At 49.0% G+C, this 22,034-nt stretch overlaps 1 protein-coding gene across 5 annotated transcripts in view; it reads right to left on the reverse strand.

The window, feature by feature from the left end:
- Positions 1–22,034, reverse strand: part of Dapk2 (death associated protein kinase 2) — a 103,943-nt gene that overhangs the window by 77,784 nt on the left and 4,125 nt on the right. For all 5 annotated transcript variants that reach the window (XM_063256936.1, XM_003480195.4, XM_063256935.1 and 2 more), the window contains exon 2: positions 20,119–20,215. In XM_063256936.1, the coding sequence (XP_063113006.1) occupies positions 20,119–20,195 (77 nt within the window). In that variant the 5' untranslated portion in view covers positions 20,196–20,215. The remainder of the gene's footprint in view (positions 1–20,118; positions 20,216–22,034) is intronic.

The raw sequence follows: 22,034 nt of genomic DNA on the forward strand, positions 1-22,034 counted from the left end.
GCAGATGACCTCAGAAATCCCTTCCACAAACTTTTAAGTGATTAGAAAAAAATAACAGCACAGTCTTTATTTATTTTTGTCTTTTTGAGACAGGGTCTTGCTATGCAGTTCAGGTTGGCTTTGAGCTCGTTTTGTAGCAGCCCAGGCTGGTCTCAAACTCACAACGATCCTTCTGCCTCAGCCTCCCAAGTGCTTGACAGTATCAGCTCAACAGTACAATCTTAGGGACACTCTGAGCCGGAATCATGGGCCAAGGATTACTCAGTATCGACATTATCCAATGCCAGCCAGCATGCAGCCATGAACACCTGAAATACGGGCAGTGGGAAGGAAGAACTAATGTGCAGTTTTATTTATTTGAATTATGTACTTCGCATTTAAATTTATGTAGCCACACTGGTGGCCGGTGGCTGCCACACTGCACTGTGTAATTCTAAGTGAATTTATGAAATACAAGGCCTGTGAGAACTTTCTCCATACAGCAAGCAAAAAGGCAAAACTTTTCTCCCAGTTTGAAAAGGCTAAAGCCTCTGAAAGGGCAGAAGCTCTGAGAAGTCCCTGAAGAAGTCTGGTGAGCCAGGGCTCCTGTTCTTGAGTTCTCAGTCCAGATTTACCAACAACCTTCATGGGGAGCTGGGAGGCCTCCCAGCCACTGCAACCTTGACCTCTCTAGGTCCCACTGCCCGCAGCTTCAGTAGGTGACCCTTTAAACACTGGGAGGCTGGGCAGGGCTGAGGGCAGAGGAGGAAGGTTTAGGCATCCCATGGATGGACCCAACATTCAACCAGAGAGTCTGTGCAGCTTACCTGCTGCATATGAAGACTTTTAAAAGGTTGTGATACACTGATCTGGAAAAATACACAAGGGTTAAAACTTGAGCTGTGAACAGTACTCTGACTCTACCTATCTGAGCTCAGATACATTTTTAGAAGTGCAGAGCATGCATCCCTAGGGTTGGACGGGCACAGACAATTTCTGGAAGGTACACAAGAAAATCCACAGAGGTGATGTCTAAAGACTGGGATTTCTAAAGTGCAGGAGGACAGTAGGGTGACTTGTATGTGCATTATTGGTTTTAGTTATTAACTAGTTTTCTATTATAACTATAAAAGTTAAACCTGATCATGTTACAAACTCTGTCTAGAATATTACGTGGCCAATAAATATGTTTATAGAGAGATTAACAGAGGAAAATGTTTTCAGTATAATGCAATTGGGGAAAACAGGATACAAATTGTGTCTTTGCTACAATCACAAGGTCAGATAGACCAAAGAAGAAAGCACAGACGCAACAGTCCTTCTCAATGTAGCCCCTGTGGGGAACCCAAGATCCCCCCTGCACCCGATCCTCCACCTCTAATCCACAAGGTGGCAACTATGTCACTAAGGAACTCGCTCATTTCACAGCTAGTGTGTGCGGCAGCCACAGTGACACTGTAAATGTCCCATGAAGTGAGATTAGTCCAATTCCCACTTTCTGCGTGGCGTTACAGAGACAGGGTCTACCTGCCATGACCTCTAAGCAAGGGCTGACACCTTACTGCACCTCATAACTGAGATTTTAGGCCAGAAAGTTGCAAGCTGGAAGCCATGAAGGGAATCTATGTCAGCTTAAGATCCCAGGAACTCACATTTTAAACTATACGAGGTCCCTTGAAGACTTACTCTAATTAGGCAGTCAGCCAGGTGAGATGGTGCATGCCTATAATCCCAGGAAGCTGAGACAAGAGAATCATTACAAATTGGAGGCCAGCCTGGGATACACAATGAGTTTCAGGCCAGCCTGGACCCTGTCTCAAAAGCAAAGTAAAAAAAAAAACAAAAAAAAACCCAAAAAACCAACCAACCAACAAACAAAAAGATATATACATAATAATAATAATATTTATTAAAGAAAAAGAACCCAAGGGCTGAAAGGGCCCTGAGGCAATATCTTGCCCAAGCCCACAGGAACAGGGAAAGATATGAACAGATATTAATACCTTTCTTCTAACACAACCACAGCCCGGGGAACCAGGCAGTCATTAAGTGACCCAGAGTGACAGGTTTCTGGGCAGCAGCTGGGGAAGCAAGCTGGATTGGATCGATGGTTGATTCTGGAAAGACATGGACTGCACATGATACAGAAGCCACCGGAAACCAGGTCCCAGGCCCTGTGAGTGGTCCAGGCTCCTGGAAGTTGACACACACAGATGCTTTGCTTTGGAGCTGATTATTCTTAGTCCTTTTGCTTAGTAAGTGGGAGAGGTCTCACCTTTTCAGGGGAGGGGTGTGACTGACAGCTTTGCCAGAGAGAGACACCTTCCAGCCAGGGTTTTCAGCCAGGAGGCTGGGCCACCCCAAGTACCCACAGAGGCTGCTTGTCCCGCAGGAGGAATGGTTCCATGAAGTCTGCAAAGAAGGGTCCCTCCCACAGTTTGCTTTCCAGAAACCCGGTCTGTGGTGGCAACACTGCCAGGAACAGAGGCTGGGCAGTGGGGATCTCTGTCCCTACTCTGACTGCAGGAAGCACCTTCATCACAGTCCAGGCCCTGACATCATCAGACATGAGCTCTCTGCTCTCCAGGGGCCACTGAGACAACCATACAGTGTTCAATCTGAAAGGGACCCTGGAGAGTATCTAATAGTCCAACATTGGTCTCCCGGAGGAGAAAGAACTTGGGACGCTAGGAACTGTTCACCTCTCAATGCATAACACAGAAGAGATAAAACCAGACACATCCAGGAAAGCAGCCCAGTGGATAGTGATGGGTACTGACCAAAGCCCACATGCCACAGGATACCACTGGCGGCAAACATCTCCCCAAAAAAGCAAGATCTACTCCTGCAGATAAGTTCAGCCTATCGAGTACAACAGCACACAACACCGTGGAGAAACGAGAGGCAAATCACCAGGGCCACAGCAGAGACAACCAGGAGGTGAAAGGCATGGTCCCAAGAGTGGGTAGCAGGGAAAGACGGGAATCTGGGCAGAAGAGAAGAGCAGGCATCAGCCGGGTGGCAAGTAGGGGTGACGCAGCAGGAAAGGGATCTGGCTGGACAGGGGTCAGTGCCTCTGCAGGCTCACGGGAGAAGACACAGCCTGGCTGCCCCTGGGGCCTCCCAGGCCAAGGGCATGCTCCCAGCTGCCTGGCCACACAGGCAGACAAGGGCAGCAAAGTTGAGGTGGGGAGTGATCACTCTGAGGTTCAAAAGCAGCTAATCCCAAGACTCTGGAAGCTCCGGATACAAGGTCCTTGCACTGCTGGTTTATGCCAAGCCGGGATTTGAGCATAAGACTGAGGGGAACAGGCTCAGGGCCCAGCAGCCTGCAACGAGCACACTGGGCCCAAGGTCTTGGACAGCTCCAAGGGGTACCGGGTGGGCAGAGATCGCAGGCTGAGCAGATGCACCCCCGTCCTAACCCTGGAACATGGGAATGCAACCCTATTTGGAAAAAGTGTCTTTGCAGATGTAAACAAGAATCCTGAGACCAAATCTCCAGTATTACCTGGGCGGGTCCTAGATCCAATGACAGGTATCCTTTTAAGGAATGAGAGAGCAAGCAGACAAGAGAAGAGGACTCAGAGACACACAGGGTGAAAACCACGTGAAGATGAGGGCAGAAGTTCAAGGGGCAAGTCCACAAACGCCAAGGAGCACCAGCAGGCTTCAGGGCCACGTGGAGCCACACCTCCTGATGCCTGGGTTTTGGACTTCTGACCTCAGACTGCTTTTCCATATTCTCTGCTCAGTCCATGGTTGTTTGCTATGGCAGCCTCAGGAAACTAAGTCAGTGGGGAATGGGGCACAAGGAGGCAGGCCTGGGGGTTCAGGATGGCATGGGGGGGGGGGTGCCCAACAGGTCCCTGACACCTGCTGTTTCCACTTGCTTTCAAAACCTTTCTTTCCCTGTCACTAGCTGTGACCTCAATGCCCTACGTCCCTCCAGCAAGCACCCAATATGTGTTTCTTTTGTGAGTGATGGAGGCCTAGTGTTGAATGAGTCTTAAACTGTCCTTTTCCACCTCTGTAAAATGGGGCTAATGAGTGTCTACCTGTCCCGCGGTCTCACCAGAAGACCTAAAGACCAGAGGCAGCAGCCGGAGAAGGACCAGAAGAGGGCAAAGTGCTGCACCATCCCCACCCCACACCCCAAGGTGGCCCCCTGGGCCCAAGACGGCAACAATAAGACCTTGGAACACACACATCTCCCTGTGCACTGAGCCCCACCAGGACCTGGCCCCTCGAGATTATCTGGGCGCAAACCTCCCCATGGCTCCCAGACGAGATAACCCTGATGCCAGCCCGAAGCTGCCTCTTCCTAACCATGTGGCCGGCTCATGTCACCTCTCTGAGCCTCAGTTCTCTTTCTATAGCAAGGATAAACTCCCCCTGCAACCTGCAAATATAGCCTGAGCCTCCAATGAGCTCACGAATGTGACCAGTAGCTTAGAGTGCTACACAAACGCAGGTGATTATCACAGCCATCACCACTGAGTTTTCACATGATAAAATAGAGAAATAAAGTAAAAAATAGCCTTTATTCTAAGGACGTGGAGAGAACTCCATGACCACCAGGGCCTGGCTTTCTCTGCGGGAAACGTGGGGCATGGGATAATACATATAATTTCCGACTGGGGTAATACTTAGGGCAGGCACCGCTGAGAGAGGAGCTGAGTGGAATCTGTGCTCGAAAACAAGAAGCGGAGTTGCAATTAAGGCTGAGGAAGAAGCAGGAAGTGGTAGGTGTTCCTACTTTGGCCTTCCGCCACGTTAGACCACTGCCATAATTTCTACTAAGGCAAGAACCTTTCAACCACCAAGTCCCAGACCAGATGCCCATGGGGACTAGAGAAGGGGCACACGTACACTCACGCACGCACATACACACACACACAGGCTCCTTTCAATCTCTGCAACTCCAAAACCTTCCCCATCAAGATACAAAATCCTCATAGCTCTGCCAGGAAGCCAAAAATCTTCCAGCCACAACTTGAAAATACTCTTACCACAAGATGAGCCCTTTCTCATAATGGGTGCTTCTGGACTTCAATAAACTCAGTGCCTTAGGCCAACAAATAGTTTTAAAAAACAAAACACCACACAGCACAATCTAGCCCCTCCCCGAAATGACAGACACATCCTTTCTCCTAAGAAAATAAAAATGGAAACCAAATTTAAATTGGCTTCACTTTGCCGTGCATGGTGGTGCACATCTTTAATCCTAGGGAAGCTGAGGCAGGAGGATAGCTGTGAGTTTGAGGCCAGCCTGGACTACAAAGTGAGTTCAAGGCCAGTCTGAACTGCATAGTAAGACCCTGTCTCAATAAAATAAAATATAAATAAAGAAATTGGTCCCCCCCCCCACCATCCAGCTAAACATGCAAAAAAGGCTGAGGTACAGACCAACTTCTCAGCCACGGCCCGGATGCGGCAACTCCGCACTCCCAGCCCCTGCACAAATCACGGCTCCATCACACTGCAGTCAGTAGAAGAAAGACCATCCCAGGCCGGCCCCAGGAACCTCGGAGGCCACCTATCCCATGTTTCTGGTGGCTCCTTACCCCAGGCCTGCTGGTGCTCTGAGTGACACAGCCAGCATCCTCCCTGCAGCTCATCCCTATTTTTGTTTGTTTTGTTACAAGAGCTCACTATCTAGTGCAGGCTGGCCTCAAACTCACAGGAACCTTCCTGCCTCAGCCTCATGCGTGTTGGAATAGGTGTGGGCCACTACATCGGACCCCATTCCTGTTTTGCACTCAGGAAAGTCTCTTCCTCCACAAGTCCTGTCCTGGATGGGCCCTGCATCCCTCTGGATTAGCTCAGGCCCACTACAGAGGTTTCTGTTCTTAAAGCAAAGCTGGAAGGAACTGCCTGAGAAGCAGCCAGGTCTAGGATACAGAGACAAAGCTTTGTGATGAGGTTTGGACCCGGGCCTGCTGCTGACCAGCTCTGGCTCCAGAACTTTGGAGACAGGAATGCACTGGCTCTAATTAGCACCAGTGCCCATCCCACAAGGCTGGTAACGAGACACAGAAAGTTCCTGGTGCATTGTGGCTGCTTTGTTCTGTTTATGATCTCAATGCCCTCTGAGACCTAGTCCCTCCAGCCTCACGGTCCTGTCCTCTCTGGCTCCCACGTGACCACACCCAGCCCCGCCCTGTGTTCCCTTCTCCCCACCGCCCCTATACAGCAATGTATTTGTGAGTGAGCTGAGCCGTTGCATTTCATAACTGCACCCTCCTCTTATCAGGGGCTGGTGAACTTCCACCCTCTGAGTGAGTTAACCCAGTCATCTCTGCTTTCCATTTTCATACCACAGAGTCAATATTTACTAACCATGTTGCTAAAACAGGCGCTGGCCAGGGACACAGTGCCAAGAGGCTCCTCTAATCTCAGCAGCAAGCGTCTCAGTGGCACCCGCAGGCTTTACTGTGCCACAGACTAGAGCTCAGGGTGAATGATGCCAGCCCTAACTGACCAGATGGCCTGTGGCCCAGCTGGGATGCTTCACATAATCCTGAAGTTGCAGGAGGCTAAGCACTGGCAGGTACTTAAGAGATGGGGAAACTGAGGCTCTGCTATGTAAGCATATGCAGCCCCAGAACCAAAGCCAGGTTCCCTGAGCTCCTACATCTGCATCCTCTCTCATTGCAATGGAGAAATAGCTGACCCTCACCTCATCAGGACTGGAAACGGGAAGAGTGCCACTCTGGGGTGCCCGGTTTACAAAAGGGTTCTCCCAAGAGAGGCCTGCTCTCCTGATGCAAGGATTCCAGAGATCCCTGGCAGCACTGGCTCTCTTGCTGGCTTTCATTTGTAATACAGATTTTGATGAGGCACCTGCTATGGAAAGGTATTATCTGTTTTACCAAGGCAGCACCATCGTGCCCATGTCTCCTGGGAAGAGATACACATGGCCGGCAAGCTGAGAAAGTGTCGGCCAGGAGGGAAACGTGCATGGAAGAGAATCGCAGTTCCAGGTAACTTGGTGACAGCAAGCCTCTGGAATAAAGTCCCTCCTTCCCCAAGGGCAGCGCAAATACCAAAAGGAACACTCAAAAGGGAAAGGATAAGTGACCTGGTGTGACAGCAAATGCCTATTGTGTTTCTGTGGAGTATGGAAAGACTACGGAAACCTGTGTTCAGGTCCCATTTCTGCCAAAATGCTACATAACCTTGGGGGAAGATGCAGTGTCCAAGGTCATACACTACAGTAAATCTTTTAGGGCTGATAACTAAGATGTCACAGATGAGACGAGTTTTGTTGTTACTGTTTGTTGCTGTTGTTGTTCCAGTGCTGGGGATTGAACCCAGGGCCCCTGCACCGAACTTCATCCCAGTGCTTCCTTACAATCTTTTTTACTTTTTAATGTTGAGACAGCATCTTGCTAAGTCACTAAGTTGCTCAGACTGGGCTCAAACTTTGGAATCCTCCTGCCTCAGCCTCCCACAGCCCTGGGATTATAGGCATGTACCACCACATCCAGCCCAGATGGGCTGGCTCTATGACTCTTCTAATTCTTGCTCCCTCCCTAAAAAGCTACAACCCTCATCTGGCACTTCCATGGCAATCAGACTTCTCTTCATCTTCCTGCTCAGTTGGAAGGAGGCCTTGCCCATATCTGTGGCCCTGGCATCTTCTATCCCTGGGTGCAGAGCACTCCAGCTGGATCTAAAAAACAGGCTCTGCCACTTCTTGGAGAACCAAGAACAGGACAGGGGCATCGGGATTAAAGCGGAACAAAAAGATGTGATGCTTGGCCTGTTTCTCTTCCCTGCCCGCAGCAGGCAGCAAAATTAAGATTGTGTGAGCAGAGCATGTAGGAAAACACTACCTCTCTATCTCCAAGAGGCCTCATTGATGCAAACTGGGAGCCTCAGATGCTCAAGGACAACTAAACACAGCTTCTAGCCGCACCAGAGCCCGTGTGTCCATCTGCTCCAGCTAACAAGGATACAGTTTGGCCCTGTGTGTGAGGAGCCTGTAGTCTGACCTGGAATACAGAAGACATGGAAGATGACAGGGAGAAAAGTGAGAAGGTCCTCAGAAGGAAGAATAGAACATTTCAGGAAAAAAAAAAAAAAAGGCGGGGGGATAGAGCAGCTGGTGCCCAGAAAGGTTGGGAAGTCCTAGATGCAAAATTTGGGTAGACAAGAGGCACAGCAAAAGGCACAAGGGGTTAGCCACATCCTTCAGCTTAACCTGTCAGCCACTAACTACTGGCTCTGTATAGGGAATGCACGGCCTGGAAGCAATCACCCTGCCAGAGGAAACTAAGGCGGCAAGAAGACGGGAAAGCAGACACATTAGATGCTCATCCCTGGAAGTAGACAGTGCAGTTTTGCAAGAGAAACTGTCCAAATGGTGGCTAATGCCAATGAGGGTTAACTACTCCTCCACAGTGCTATGGGTGCTGTGACTAGGTGATCCTACAGACACAGACAGACATACACAGGACTGGGTTTACTACCTGTGCACCCTGCAATCATACATTTACAACGTCCGTGTTCTGCTCCAGTGAAGTGGTGATTTTCTTCAGAGCAGTAGGAGAAGGTTTCCCATACTTCTTGCCAAGAAGCACTTCCTACAGGCAGCGCCAAATGGAATTAGGGCTTGAGCTCTAACAGCCACAAGTGCACTCATAACCAGCCGAGAGCCCTAAGTGGACATTTTAAAAATCAAGTTATTTTTCTCTTCCAGTACCCAAGAAAGACTTGTGCCTGGCGAATACTTTTGTGGAGGACACATTACTTATCTTTTTTTTTCCAAATCCATTGTATTTCTTTTTTTATTTTTTTTCAAATCCATTGTATTTCAAGGAGAAGAAGAAAAAACACTAAAACAAAATTTCAAAACAAGTCACACTACTTAAAACTTAAAATAATCTTAAATTGTTTGTGGCAGAGCACAGCTGTGATCCCAGCAGGATAATAGGTGAAACAGGAGGACTATAAACTCAAGGCCAGCCTGGGTCCAGTTAGTCACCTAGTCACCAAGACCCTGCCTCAAAATAAAGAATAAAAAACAGCCTGGAGAGATACCTCAATGTGAAAGCCCTGGGTTCAATCTCCAGTACAATAAAACAAAACAAACCCCAAAAAGCTGAAAGTCCACTGAAGGTGTTAAGACAATTAGTATCAGCCCAAATTCTAAGACAGTGTGATGACCAAGAGCTCTTCCCAAACCCCAGGATATCGCTGTCAGAATTTATCTCACAAAAGATACAGGTACTCGCGTGCAAGCTGCACTGTTTCCAGACCTCCCCTTTAGTTGCTACCATCCTAACCTACCAACTGTTCAGCAAGTGGCCACAGGACAATGAGGCCTCCACCCTCCCCTGAGAGTTTCCAGGCCCTCCGGTCCTCTACAGCATCTCTTCCTCCACTGGCTGGCCACTCACCATCTCTCTCTGTCCAACCCCACTAAGCTTTCTTCCTGACAGCCAACCCTTCTCAAAAAGTCCAAACTTCCGAGCGTGAAGTACTTGAAAAGCAATTTATTTGTCCTATGGGGCACTAGAAACACATAGACAATGTTTTAAATTTAGAACAAATCCACTTATAGAGTGTAAGTGAAAAGGTTAAATCATCTGTAGTCCCTCTCCTGTCCCTGTGTCCCCACTGACAATACCAATACTACTAAACCTTTAATGGCTAGAAAGGATAAACTTGAGGCATATGTAGGGACATGGATACCCCCTGAGACCATCATCCTAATGAAATGAATCAGACACACAAGTTTAAATATCACACAGCTTTTCTTATACGAGAAACCCGAAGTACAAGAAAGAGCAAAATAAAAGAGAGATAATAGGAATTAAGGCAGTAGATCTTTCTTAATGAGAAAGAGATCAAGAGATGGTGGGAGGGTTAGAAGGGGATTAAAGAAGAACTAAAATGGGTTAAATGCATGTAGCAACATCCACAAAAAACATAATCACTATATACTACAAACACGGACTAATAAAAATAAAATCTGAAAACAAACTTTTATGGCTAAGATCTTGGCCTTCTATCTGACTTCTGCTTGCTACTCTGGACTCATCTTCTTTACATTCTCTCTCATCTCCCCTCTCCCCTTTTAGGGCTGATTACTGCTTCTTCAACCCAATATGAGTTTGCTGGGTATCTCACAGAATCATGGAATTTCAGAATTGAGGAGATCCTCAGCCAAGCCCCTTTGTTTTGTACCCCAAAAGGGAGCTGAAGACCATCAAGAAGGAACTTCTTACCATGGCCAAGGCAGAATAGAGACATGGAACCAACTGCAGTTGCAACTCTTCTGAACATTTACTGAGCACCTATTATGCGCCCACACATGTAAAACCCTCATATTTACAATAGTGGCTTCCAGATCCTTTGCTCAGAAAGCTCATTGGGCTGTGAGCTGCTTTATGGGTAGATTTTTGGCAAGGACCAGTGCAGAAGAGGGTGGGAGTACACTTCCAGACAAAGAATGAGAAAAGAGGTTTCTGCACCATGTTGTGGAATGGAGAACAGGGGCACCTGACTGCCTGCAGTCCTCAGGGCAGACTTCTGGGAGGAAGCAGAACTTGAATAGGACTCAGTGCATGGGTGAGACCAGCTAAACAAAAGGAAAGTGTACTGCTACCCAGGCTCTCTGAGGGAAAGGCAGCCACGGGAAGGATACGCAGGAGAATGGGAGGTAAACTAGAAGGAGGCGGATGTTAGATCAGTGCTTCTTCAGTGGCTGTTCCGTTTCTTCTGGTACACTGCCTCAAGCGCCTGAGAGAAGTCACTGTATTGGATTCAGCTAGTTATCAAGGCCCCTAATGGGCAGAGCTTTCCCAGCCAACTGATAGGCTACAGAGTAGCCAATGAATGGGTCACCCTTGGGTCAGGTGACCTTCCTCTTCCAATAAGGCATCACTCCTGCAAGGATTTGCCCAGCTCCACCCCATGGCTCAGCCTCTGTCGTTATGAGGAGAAAGAGGGTCGTTTTAGCAAGAAAGGGAATATTGAGCATGTGTGCACATACAGTAAGGGAGGCTAGGTCCCAGGAGGTGTTTAATGTGAGTAAAGACAAGGAGGGAAGAATAACCTGACAGAACAAAGGATAATAAAAAGGCTTCTTTACTCAAGAAAGGAAAAAGCTAACATCTCCATGAGCCAACTGTGTGTTTTAAGTAGCATTTGGAAGAACTGTTCTTGAATCCAATTGTCCCTTCTGCATTTAAAAAAAAAAAATACTGATAAGCCTCATCACAGACATCTCAATCTGAATTCTCTGGGACACAGATATATAGCTTGTGATAACAACCACTGTGCTGGGTATTTCCACCATAATCTTGTTCAGTTCTCAAGGCAGGAGAGCCCTAGCCCAATAAGGAGGTAGCAGATGACAAAAGTAAGGCTCAGAGAGAAGTAACTTGCTCAAGGTTATACAAATAATCTTTAGTATGGGGTTCATATCTTTAAGATCTTTAAAGGCTACAGAGTGAGCTCAAGGCCAGCCTAAACTGCAGGATTGTTGCAAGTTCAAGGCTAGCCTGGGCTACCTAGTGAATGCAAGATCAGACTTGAACTGCATAGCAAGACTTTGTCCCAAAAAGACAGACAGACACAGACAGAGAGATAGAGAGACAGAGAAAGACAGAAAAAGAGAAAAAAAAAGACAGACAGACAACAGTACCCTCTGGGCCAGTCACATGCAGGCGGCAGGCAGATTTGGGCTGTAGAGCTGTCATGTTCTGGCTTCTGGACTAGACAAAGCAGGAGCCCTTGCAGAGTCAAGGTCTTAGGTTCCACACCTACTTTGGTGTGCTTTGGGGGGGGGCTACTTTCGGGGTGATGAGAAGAGGTGGCAGCAGTCACCTCTCTGTGGAGGGCTCTAGCAGCTTCAGGGCTTCATGGGGCCTGTCCTACACTGACTGCAGAGCCCTGTGTTCCTTAGGACAGCCAAGGGGACAGGACATCCCACTCTCTATTTCTTGTCCCTGCTTTAGAAGCCACTGGGAGGGGTCCATTGGAAGCTTTCTGCGAGAGCTTTTGGGAGAAGATGCTGGGGACTGGGGTGCTATGAGAGGGCCAGGAGCCGGTTCTCTTTTTCCCCTTGGCTAGGAAAGCCAGAGTGAGGGCCATGGGATGTCCTGTCCCCTTTCTTTTCATAATTGTAGGGGCCCTGAGGACCAGGTGTCCCCTTTGCTTCTGGGAAGAGCTCTGCTCTGGTCCCGACTGGCCCAGCTGAGGCAGCCTTGGAGCCTGACAGGGCTCCTGGTGGACTTTGCTTACCCACCTGGTGTTACTACTGGAACTTCAAATTATCCACGAACATGAAGTGAAAAGAAAATGAGATATAAGCCACAGGAAAATAAAGAAGAAAAGAGAGCAAGGTTTGGGATTAAAGGGGAAAGGCTGCAATTCCTGTCAGTCTCCCTGTGGCAAAATACTAATGAATCTTTACAGGACACTTAAACTACCAGAAATGCACAAAAACTTAAACTATCAAGCCCACAAGGAGGAAAGTACCTGCCAGGGACTGGCCATTGGCTTGGTATTTTTAGTGTCAACCATTCAGCAAATCAGTCTCTCAGCCTGGTGGCCACCTCTGGTAAACACCAAACAGACATAACACAAAGGGAAGAAATCAAACAAATATGTTTCCAGAAAAGCAACCACTTTTTGTTGTAGCTTGGCATAACTGACGTCATCTTGAGCTCTACGTTTAACTAGTGCCCTACATTTGACCCAGGAAAATGGAGAATTACCTAGAGTACAAGCCCATGAAAAAAGCAGAATGAGCTGCACCCACAGGAGAAAAATTATCTGTTCAACAAAGAAGCAGGATACAGGTGTCAGCCAAAAACTAGTGTAAAATTCTAGCTAAATTGTTTCCAACAGGATGTCTTTTTGGGAATGCCTATAAAGTGGAATATTACAAAGTTAACAAAAGCCTAGGGGTTGTATTTCTTTCTTTCTTTCTTTCTTTCTTCTTTTTTTTTTTTTTTTTTTTTTTTTTTGTCTTTTTCGTTTTATCGGTACCAGAGATCAAACTCATGACTGCACACTTGCAAGGCAGGCGCTTATGCCGCAGAGTTAAATCCCCAGCCCTGTATTTCATTTTAAATAGCTGATATTCTTCAAAAATGTTGGTGTCATACCAGCCAAAAAATGGTGGAGGAACTTTTCCAGATTAAAGGAGACTGAGATAACAGTGAGATGTCACGCATGATCCTATCCTAGGTCTCATACTGCGGAGAAAAAACTGCTACAGAGAACAGTAACAAGGAGACTGACAAAATCGGAACAAGACTGACAGCTGAGATTAAAATAGCCTATCAGTATTAAATGCTATGATTTGAGAACAGCACTGCAGTGAAGAACAGAGGTCTGAATCCTGAGGAGACAGAGATGTACAATGAGCTAGACGGGCATAATGTTTGCACCTTACCACCAAATGGATGAGAAACAAGGACAGACAGATGGACAGCCTGGCCATGGGAAAAAAGAAGAAGTCAAGGAGAAAAAGAGGAAGAAGAGACAGGAAAAACAGCAGAAGGGGAGGGGAGAGAAAGCAAAAGAAGTGACAAAAAAAATGTATAAAAAATGGTGGTGCACACCTGTAATCTTGACATTTAGGAAGCTGAGGCAAGAGGATCATGAATTCAACGCCAGCCTGGGCCACAGAGCAAGTTTAAGGCCAGCCTGAACCACATAGGGAGACCCTGTCTCAAACAGATAAAGAAAAATCAGTAGATCTAGGTGCAGAGTACATGCAAGTTCTGTTACTCTTTTTTTTTTTTTTTTTTTTTTTTTTTTTTGTCTTTTTCCTTTTTATCGGTACCAGGGATCAAACTCACGACTGCCTGCTTGCAAGGTAGGCACTTAAGCCGCTCAGCTAAATCCCCAGCCCCAGTTCTGTTACTCTTATAATTCTTCTATTACATTTGAAATAGTTTCAAAACCAAAAAAAAGAAAAAAAAGAAAGAAGTCCATCTATGACCTCTGGGAGCATGGAAATGTATAATAAATAAAACGCAACCTGAGTCAAAACTCACAGCACAAGATTTACACCCTGGCCGTCAGCAAGCAGAAAAGAAAGCATATCAGTAGATGACAGCAGATAAGGTTTGGGTTCCACCCACACAGGGACTCCCCACCCCTGAGACAGCCAGCACCCATGTAGGCCCACGGATGCCCACATGGAGTGCACGCCTTGCCCTGGGGCTGTGCCTCCTTGGGACAACAGCCTGGACAGTGCGACCACTTTGTTTGAGTGGCTTTGTGCTTTGTTTTCCTAACAATGGGTGATGAAAGCACCTCCCTCCCTCATCCCTGGCTTCTGTCACCCAGGGCCCTCTGCAGCTGCCTGTGCCCTGGCAGCTCCTCCCTCACCCTCTCCGTGCCCTCTTACCCGGCTAGGCGCGCCGGCTCAAGTGACCATGTCCTCCTAGATTAGAGTCTGAGCAGCTGCCTTCCTCAGGTGCAGCCCGGCCAGTGTTTCTGAGATCCCTGCACTGGCACACGGTCCAGTCTAAGAGCTTGTTCCATTTGTTTTTGGGGACAGCACCGTGGGCCCAAGTGAGCCTTAAATTCTTGTGGACAGGGCCTGACCCGACCCGTCGTGGGGCCTGACACACTATGAGTGCCTCAAACCATCTATGGCTGTGACAATGACACAGAGAACAAATGAGGCTGTGCTCACACCTGCCAATGGTACAGGACCAGGGCCTTCCCCAAGGGCCAGATTCCAGTGACCCAAGGCTGCCATGGGTACTACGCTGTTTTGCATCCATCTGGCTCACCCGCCCACCACCTGAGGAAACCAGAGACTCCCTAAGACTCCTGGTGAGGTCTGACCCACTCTCTCGCGCTCTTCAGGGATGCCAGCAGGACTCTCACGGGTGGAAAGGCCACATCCATGCTTCCAGATGTGGAGGGACTGCTGCTGCCCCCCTCCCCTTCCTCTCCAGCTTCTGGCCACTGTTCCACCCAGAGCTGGGTCACAGCCTGGGGGAGAGAAGGCCTGTGGCTAGAGAAGCCCTTCGGGGCTTCAGGACAGATCCTCACCAGAGGAACTTCCTGTCCTGCTGTGGTCCTCACTGATGCCCCACCAAGAAGTCCTCAGGCCACCTCCACCCCAGCCACCTCCAACCTTGAGCCCTGGTCCCTTCAGGGCTAGGTGGCCAACAAAGAATCTCTCAGGTTGACTCTGATTATGGGACCAGAAGAGAAAGGGCATGTGACCTCTGGGGTGTGAGAGACCTCAGTGGAATCCCAACTGCCCTTTGACATGGTACGACCACGAGATCTGTCACTGAACCTCCCTGAGCCTCCGCTGCCTCATCCGCCAAATGGGAATGTGATCGGAAGGACAAGGACTCCGCACAGATGCTGGCAAGAGGGCATCAGATTCCTAACACAGCAGGCCTTTCCGCTTCCCTGGAAGCAGGACATGCCAGCCTGCTTGTGCTCTGAGAGGCACAAACACCTCAGGGCAGGCTGAGGGAGAGGGCTCTGTGCACAGAAGCCTGGGGCTTTTCTCGATGGCTTTTCCTGTGATTCACTGGGTCACATGGAGTGGAATTTCCCACTTGGCTTCTCTTTGATAAGGCAGGTCTATTTCTTCACCTGCCAGACAGGAATTACTTCACATGTGTTATAAAAATTAAATACACGGGGCTGGGGATTTAGCTCAGCGGCATAAGCGCCTGCCTTGCAAGCAGGCAGTCATGAGTTCGATCCCCAGTACCGGTAAAAACGAAAAAGACAAAAAAAAATTAAATACACAGGGCTGGGGATTTAGCTCAGTGGCATAAGTGCCTGCCTTGCAAGCAGGCAGTCGTGAGTTCGATCCCTGGTACCAATAAAAACAAAAAAGACAAAAAAAAAAAAATTAAATACACGGGTGGTAGCACAAGCCTGTAATCCCAGCACTTGGGAGGCTGAAGCAGGAGGATCATTACAAATTCGAGAGCAGCCTGGGCTGCAAAGTAAACTAACTCAAGGGCAGCCTGAACTACACTTGGAGACTCTGTCTCAAAAAGACAGAGAGAGAGAAGAGAGAGAAGACAGAGAAGAGAGAGAGAGAGATTGAGATTGAGATTGAGATTAAATACAACAGGGAAGAAACCATCCAGAGAAGTGGTATAGAACTGCCAAGATGCTGGAATGGAAGGGAAGAATCTAACTAGTACAAAGTGTTTGTTGTCTAATTCTTTTGACTTTTATTTTAAAAAAGAAAAGTTTGAAATTTATCATTATAGAATTTTGAAGGACAAATAAAATTAAACACAACAGGCCAGGCATGGCTGAGTCAGGAGGAATCCTGCAAGTCTGAGATCAGCCTGGGCTATACATAGTGAGTTCAAGGCCAGCCTGAATTCCACAGAGAGACTGTCTTAAAAAAAGAAGAAGAAAAAAAGAAGGAATTATATATAACAGTGTGTGTGCAATAACTGAAAATAACTTCTGTGTTGTTTCCTGAGTAGCCCAAGCCATTTGTAGACTCCAGGGTCTCTGAGACGTTCTGTATCAGAATGATCTCAATCAGTTCCAGATCCTGCAGTTAAATTGTAGGATCTACCAGTGCCGAGTGCTAAGCGTGAACCAAGGATGAAAGGCCTGGGCGGGGCACCATATCAAGGAGACATGCCTACCAGTAGAAATGCAGGAGCCCAGCCTGCCTGTGGGACCTTCAGTGAACCAGGATGCGGACCAGGGAAAGCCTCATGAACGGAAGCCTGATGACATTACCACTTAGTAGCAGTGGAGGTCCAGGACCTCATCACATGTTGCTTATATTAAATTACTTTATCTCCTTAGGCTTACAGGAGATCTCTGCAGAGGTCCCTAAAATCATCTCTGGGCCTATCGAGCAACTCCGAGGGAAATCACAGCTTTGCAAACACTCTCCTAACTCATTCCTGCTATTCTACCCCCAAATCAAACAGAAAAGACAAATCTACTTTACGGTCTCCTTTAGTCCCCAAAAGCACTGAAATGAAAGAAAAAATGATTTTGTATTTTGAGGCTCCTTATGGTATGACTCCTACACCCTAAACCAGGCAGTGCACCACTGCCACTGTGGGTCAGTCACCGGTTCACTGTGTGACCCTGGACAACCTTGACCCCGATGACAGCCTAAGAGGTCAAATGGGCTTCTTTTTAGGGGCCCTGATCCAAGATTCTTTGGCTCTGCTCCACAGGTACCCTACCGAGGCTGCAATAGGCCAAAACTCTGCAGGCCTGAATTCTCCAAAGGGTACAGAAAACAGCTGGCAACTTCCAGCATCCCAAGCAGGCTGGTGCTCAAACGGGGAACACAGCCAGGGCTCCACATCAGCTCTGGGAGCTGGAAATCAGGCGAGAGACACAGGACCAGGCAGGCAACCAGCAGAACACAGGCTATTCCGGCCAGGGAGTATTGCTCCCAACCGAGGCTTTCTTACTGATATTCCCTCTCTTCCTTCCAGGATAAGAAGACAAGGCCTCCAAGGGAACCAGAAACACAATTCTGCAACAAAGCTCGACACAGAGTTGGAGCTGCAGGTTCCCGGTTAGTGCTGTGTTTGGGTTAGCTGTGACACCCAGGGAAATGTCCTCACATCTGTACACCGCGACATGCATGAACAACTCTGTGAGCCAAGCACACTGGATCAAGAAACAGAGCAATGCCTGTACCCCAGAAATCCCCTCCATGCTGTCTTCCAGCCTCCAGTACCCTGAGCACGGCCCCAACTCTGACTTCCAGCACTATGGATTTGTTCTGAGCTTAACCTTCCTTGTTCAGCTGTGTGCATGTGTGAGTGTTACACAAACAGTCCCAGGCAGCAGGCTGTCACCAACCAGCACTTCTGCATAGTAAGGACTGGATGAGGAGTGAAAATCAGGGAGCTACCCCAGCAGGGGCTAGGGTACTCATATGCAGAGGAAGCAAGGCACGTACAGACCCCAAAGACCCGGCTGAGTCCCTGCATGCTTCTTGTGAAGCCTTACACCTTCCTCCTGGGGGTCAGAAGTGGGAGCAGTTTCTGGATCCTGCACGCTGACTTCAGAGTGGGTCCATCATCCAGACCAAAGGCGTCACTTCCTCCCACAACCATCGGGGACTACTATCACCAGCCCCATCTCACAGATAAAAAATGAAATTTGAGAAACTTGATTTTGGTCACTGCTGCCCTGGGCAGCGTCTGGCACACAGTGGACCCTTCACGTGTTCAGTGATGCAGTGGGGAGCAGGAGAGAAGATGAAGCTGTCCCTGCAGAGGCTGCCCAGTCGGTTTGAAGGCGGCTGCAGTTCTATCTGTTCTGTGACCTCCCCCTTCCCTATGTTAAGACTTTGTTTCCACAACTGTCAAATGAGGGTCCTGGAAAAAAGGACCAACAATGGTCAGCTTCCCTGACCTGCAGACCACAAACCCTAGCACTATCTGGCCACTCCAAAGGCCCCAGACCCCACCCCACCCCACCTCCACCCTCTACTGTCTTTTACCTACCTTTTGCTTGGTTAGCACTTTCTTTGTTTTTGGGGGGATGGGGTCCCACTAAGTAGTTCAGGCTGGCCTTGAACTCACTTATAGTCCAGGCTGGCCTCAAACTCCCAGAGATCCTCCTGCCTCAACCGCCTGAGTGCTGAGATTACAAGCGTGTGTCCCCATATGTAGCCCTGGTTATCACCTTAGACAAGTGGGGACACAGGGAACCCCTGGCTGGGAGGCACATAGGGCCTTCTCCCCTGCAGGCAGGGAGGACCAGAGCACAGGAGTTTTCCTCTAGTTGAATAGCTTGCCTCCTTCACACAGGTGAGAGACAGGGCAATGAGGGAGTAATTCACAAACTCTCCAGGAAGCTGCCTCTGCTTCCTTCTTCAGAGCCCTGCCCTACCCAGCTCTCCCTTTCTCTGCCCCCCACCACGAGTCCAAGCCCCCACCTCAAGGTGGGGCTCCAAGCCAACTCCGCCCTGTTCCTAGGTGTACAGCTGCCCTGCTGCAAGCTGAGCTCCAGCCAGTGGGACAGAGGCTGCATTTCACACATCTTTGAACTCAGCATGGAGCCTTCATTCAAGACATGGCCAATGTGAGGCCACCAAACCAAAGGCCAGGGCCAGGACCTGCCCAGATCTGCTGCTGTGAGGACACCACCTCCCGGGAGCAGAGGCACTTGAGCTGCGGAACCTGGTGCCCCTAGCACCCAGCCTTTGTCCCCTGCCTTCCTGATGCTCCCAGGCAGCCCCATGACAGTAGCTGCCAGTCCTGCCCTGGAGAGGAGTCACCTGTGGCAGCCAAGGTTCCATCCTGCCAGCCAGGAAGACATTCCCTGAGCCACCACACTGCCACCTCCCATTTTCCTGGGCATGAGGCAGGTCTGTCTGGCTTTGAAGATCTTTCTGTTTGTCTTTAAAAATAAAAGAAGGAAGGGACAGAGTCCTGGCCCAGAGGCCACTGAAGGGGGTGGGCCTCCTGCTTGGCCTGTTCCGCACCACAGACCTCAATTGCCAGAGTGTGTGGTGGGGTGGGGCCAGGCACCAGGTGAGTGTGTGTGCAAGGGCTGGGTGTGCAGGTACGGAGCTCCAGCCGTGTCACCAACTCTGGGCAACCTGCTTAAACTATGGGCCACAGCCTCCTCTGGAAAACCAGAGTAAAATAAATCCTTATTCCACATACTGCCTGAGAACCGGACTTCAGTATTATGGTTTTATAACCAGTAACTGCCATTTACAAATAAGCAGTTGTCAGAAGAAAACCAGGTCAGAAGCCAGGTCAGGCATGGTGGCACACACCTATAACCATACCATTTCGGAGGCTGAGACAGGACTATTGCAAGTTCAAGTCAGTTTGGGTTATCTACATAGTGAGGCCAACGCCAGCTGAACAACATAGCCATGCCCTGTCTCAAAGAAAGGACAAGAACAAGAATCATTAAGATTTGTGACAGCTCTCAATCAGGTTATGCTGAGAACACAGATCTCAGGAAGTCCTGGCCCTTCTACCTTATTTCCAGAGAAATGACTAAGTGTGGAATCACCCAGGATGATGAATAAACCCTGGGCTCGTTTCTAGAGCCACCCAGTGGACCTGCAACAAGTCCACACCTTATGACACCCACTGACAGCGACCCAGAGAAGCACAGCCAGCTCCATCTGCCCCCTCCACCTCCCACTGGGCTTCTTACCTCCCCAGCTCCTCTCCGATGTCGTAAAAGTCCTCCACCTTCTGTTGTTTGAACGACTCCATGTCTGGGCTTCTCATGGAGCCTGGGCCCTACAACCCTGAAATGGGGTGAGACCAGAGGTTAGGATACCATAGAAATGAACACAAACCAGGCATAGTGGAGCACACCTATAAACCCAGAACTCAGGAGGCTGAGGCAGGAGGATCCCTGTGAGTTCAAGGCTAGGCTAGGCTATGTAGTGAGTTCAAGGCCAGCCTGAACCACATAATGAAACTGTCTCAAAAAAGATGAAATTAGCACAACCTGCAGTCACCGGCCACAGGCTGCTAGGAATTTCATGGCAGTCTCCAGCCTGGTTCCTTCCACAAAAGCCACCTACTCAGGGGGCTTCTTGCCTGTGGCCAAGGATTCTTATTTGATTCAACTTACTTTTTTTCTTGTCAGTTCTGGGAATTGAATCCTGGGCCTTGCATTGCTAGCTAAGCATTCTACCAAACTCCATCTCCAGCCTTTTTCATAAGTTTTTATTTTGACACAGAGTCTCACTAAGTTTCCCAGGCTGACCTTGAACTTATGATCCTCCTGCCTCAGCCTCCTGAATAGCTGAAGCTGACTGGTATGTACTACTACACCCAGCTCTTAATTCAGATCTGTTCAGTGTATGTGCTGGCAAATCAAGCACAAATCAAGTTTAATACGGAGACAAAAAAAAAAAAAAAAAAAAAGAGCTGTCTTTGCATCTGTCTGAAGAAGTTCACAGAAACAGACCCATAGCAAAGTTTAACTATTTGCTCCCTTTCAATTCAGATCCCCTGGGAAGAGAGGTGGCTGAGGTCCAGTCATAAAAGCACTCATTTCTGAGTCAAGAGTCCCAGGTTCAAGTCCCAGCTTTGTATGGGTGAGACCATTAAGCTGTCTCTCTTAGCATCCCCATCTGCATGATGGAGCTAATACTGAAAAAAATCAAGCCCAAGTCCCAAGATTTGTTTTGTAAATGATTAAACACTGAGAAAGGCAAGGGATTATTATGACCTCAACGCCCTCAGGGACTGCAAGTCTGGACGATAGGCAAATGCTCTCTCATCACCCCAGTGAGTGGGGAACCGTGTGACAAACTTCAACCGACAGGGGGAGTCAGGAGCCCGAGGTGCCAGGCCTCTCTTTGCCTGAAATGCGCTCCATGACCTCATGGCTTGGCAGAGGGGCTGAAGCTCTCTCTACCATGGGATGGAGCTGGCTCTGCTGGCACAGGGCACCTCAAGAAGACACACAGGTGATCCCCCGCCCTGGGAGCCCACTGGCTGCTGGGACAGCCATGTGCCACCTGCACACCTTTACTTAGCAAAGACCTCTGGGCCCACTCAGGCTGTAGACAGCTCTTCTTCCACCTGACAATCAGAGGCCAACCACGCCCAGGCCCGTTACCCCAGGAGACTGTTATTTTCAGGAGGCATCAGTCCCTAAGGACGTATCGCCAATGCCTACCTAGTCTGACTCTCAGGGACAAATGTATTATCCTCCCTCCCGCTCAGTCCCCAGAAAACCAGATGCTGCCATCTCCCTCCCTTCTGCAGAGGCACACACTTCCCCAAAGACCTCCCCCTCAGAGAATGGGCATGGCACCAGGGCCACCTCACGTTCAGGGTCACCTGCCAGTCTTGGTACCCATGGCCTGTCATGTGTCCTCTCCCTGCTTGGTCCCCACTGGCCTGAATGCAAATGGGACACTGAGAAAGGCCAGCCCAGCAGCCTGACCATGGCCCAGAGCTAGTGGGCACCCTCTCTGGATCCCTATCCCCTCCTCTGTCACAGGGACGACACTCTCCATGTCACCTGTTCACAACCACTTCCAAGTGGGGTTCTGGACACAGCCATGCCCCTATCATTATCGGACTCACCCCAGACCGTTGTTTGGG

This window comes from Cavia porcellus, unplaced genomic scaffold (genome assembly GCF_034190915.1).
Source record: "Cavia porcellus strain 051 isolate PalLab524CR breed Dunkin Hartley unplaced genomic scaffold, mCavPor4.1 scaffold_10, whole genome shotgun sequence".
Taxonomy (NCBI): Eukaryota; Metazoa; Chordata; class Mammalia; order Rodentia; family Caviidae; genus Cavia; species Cavia porcellus.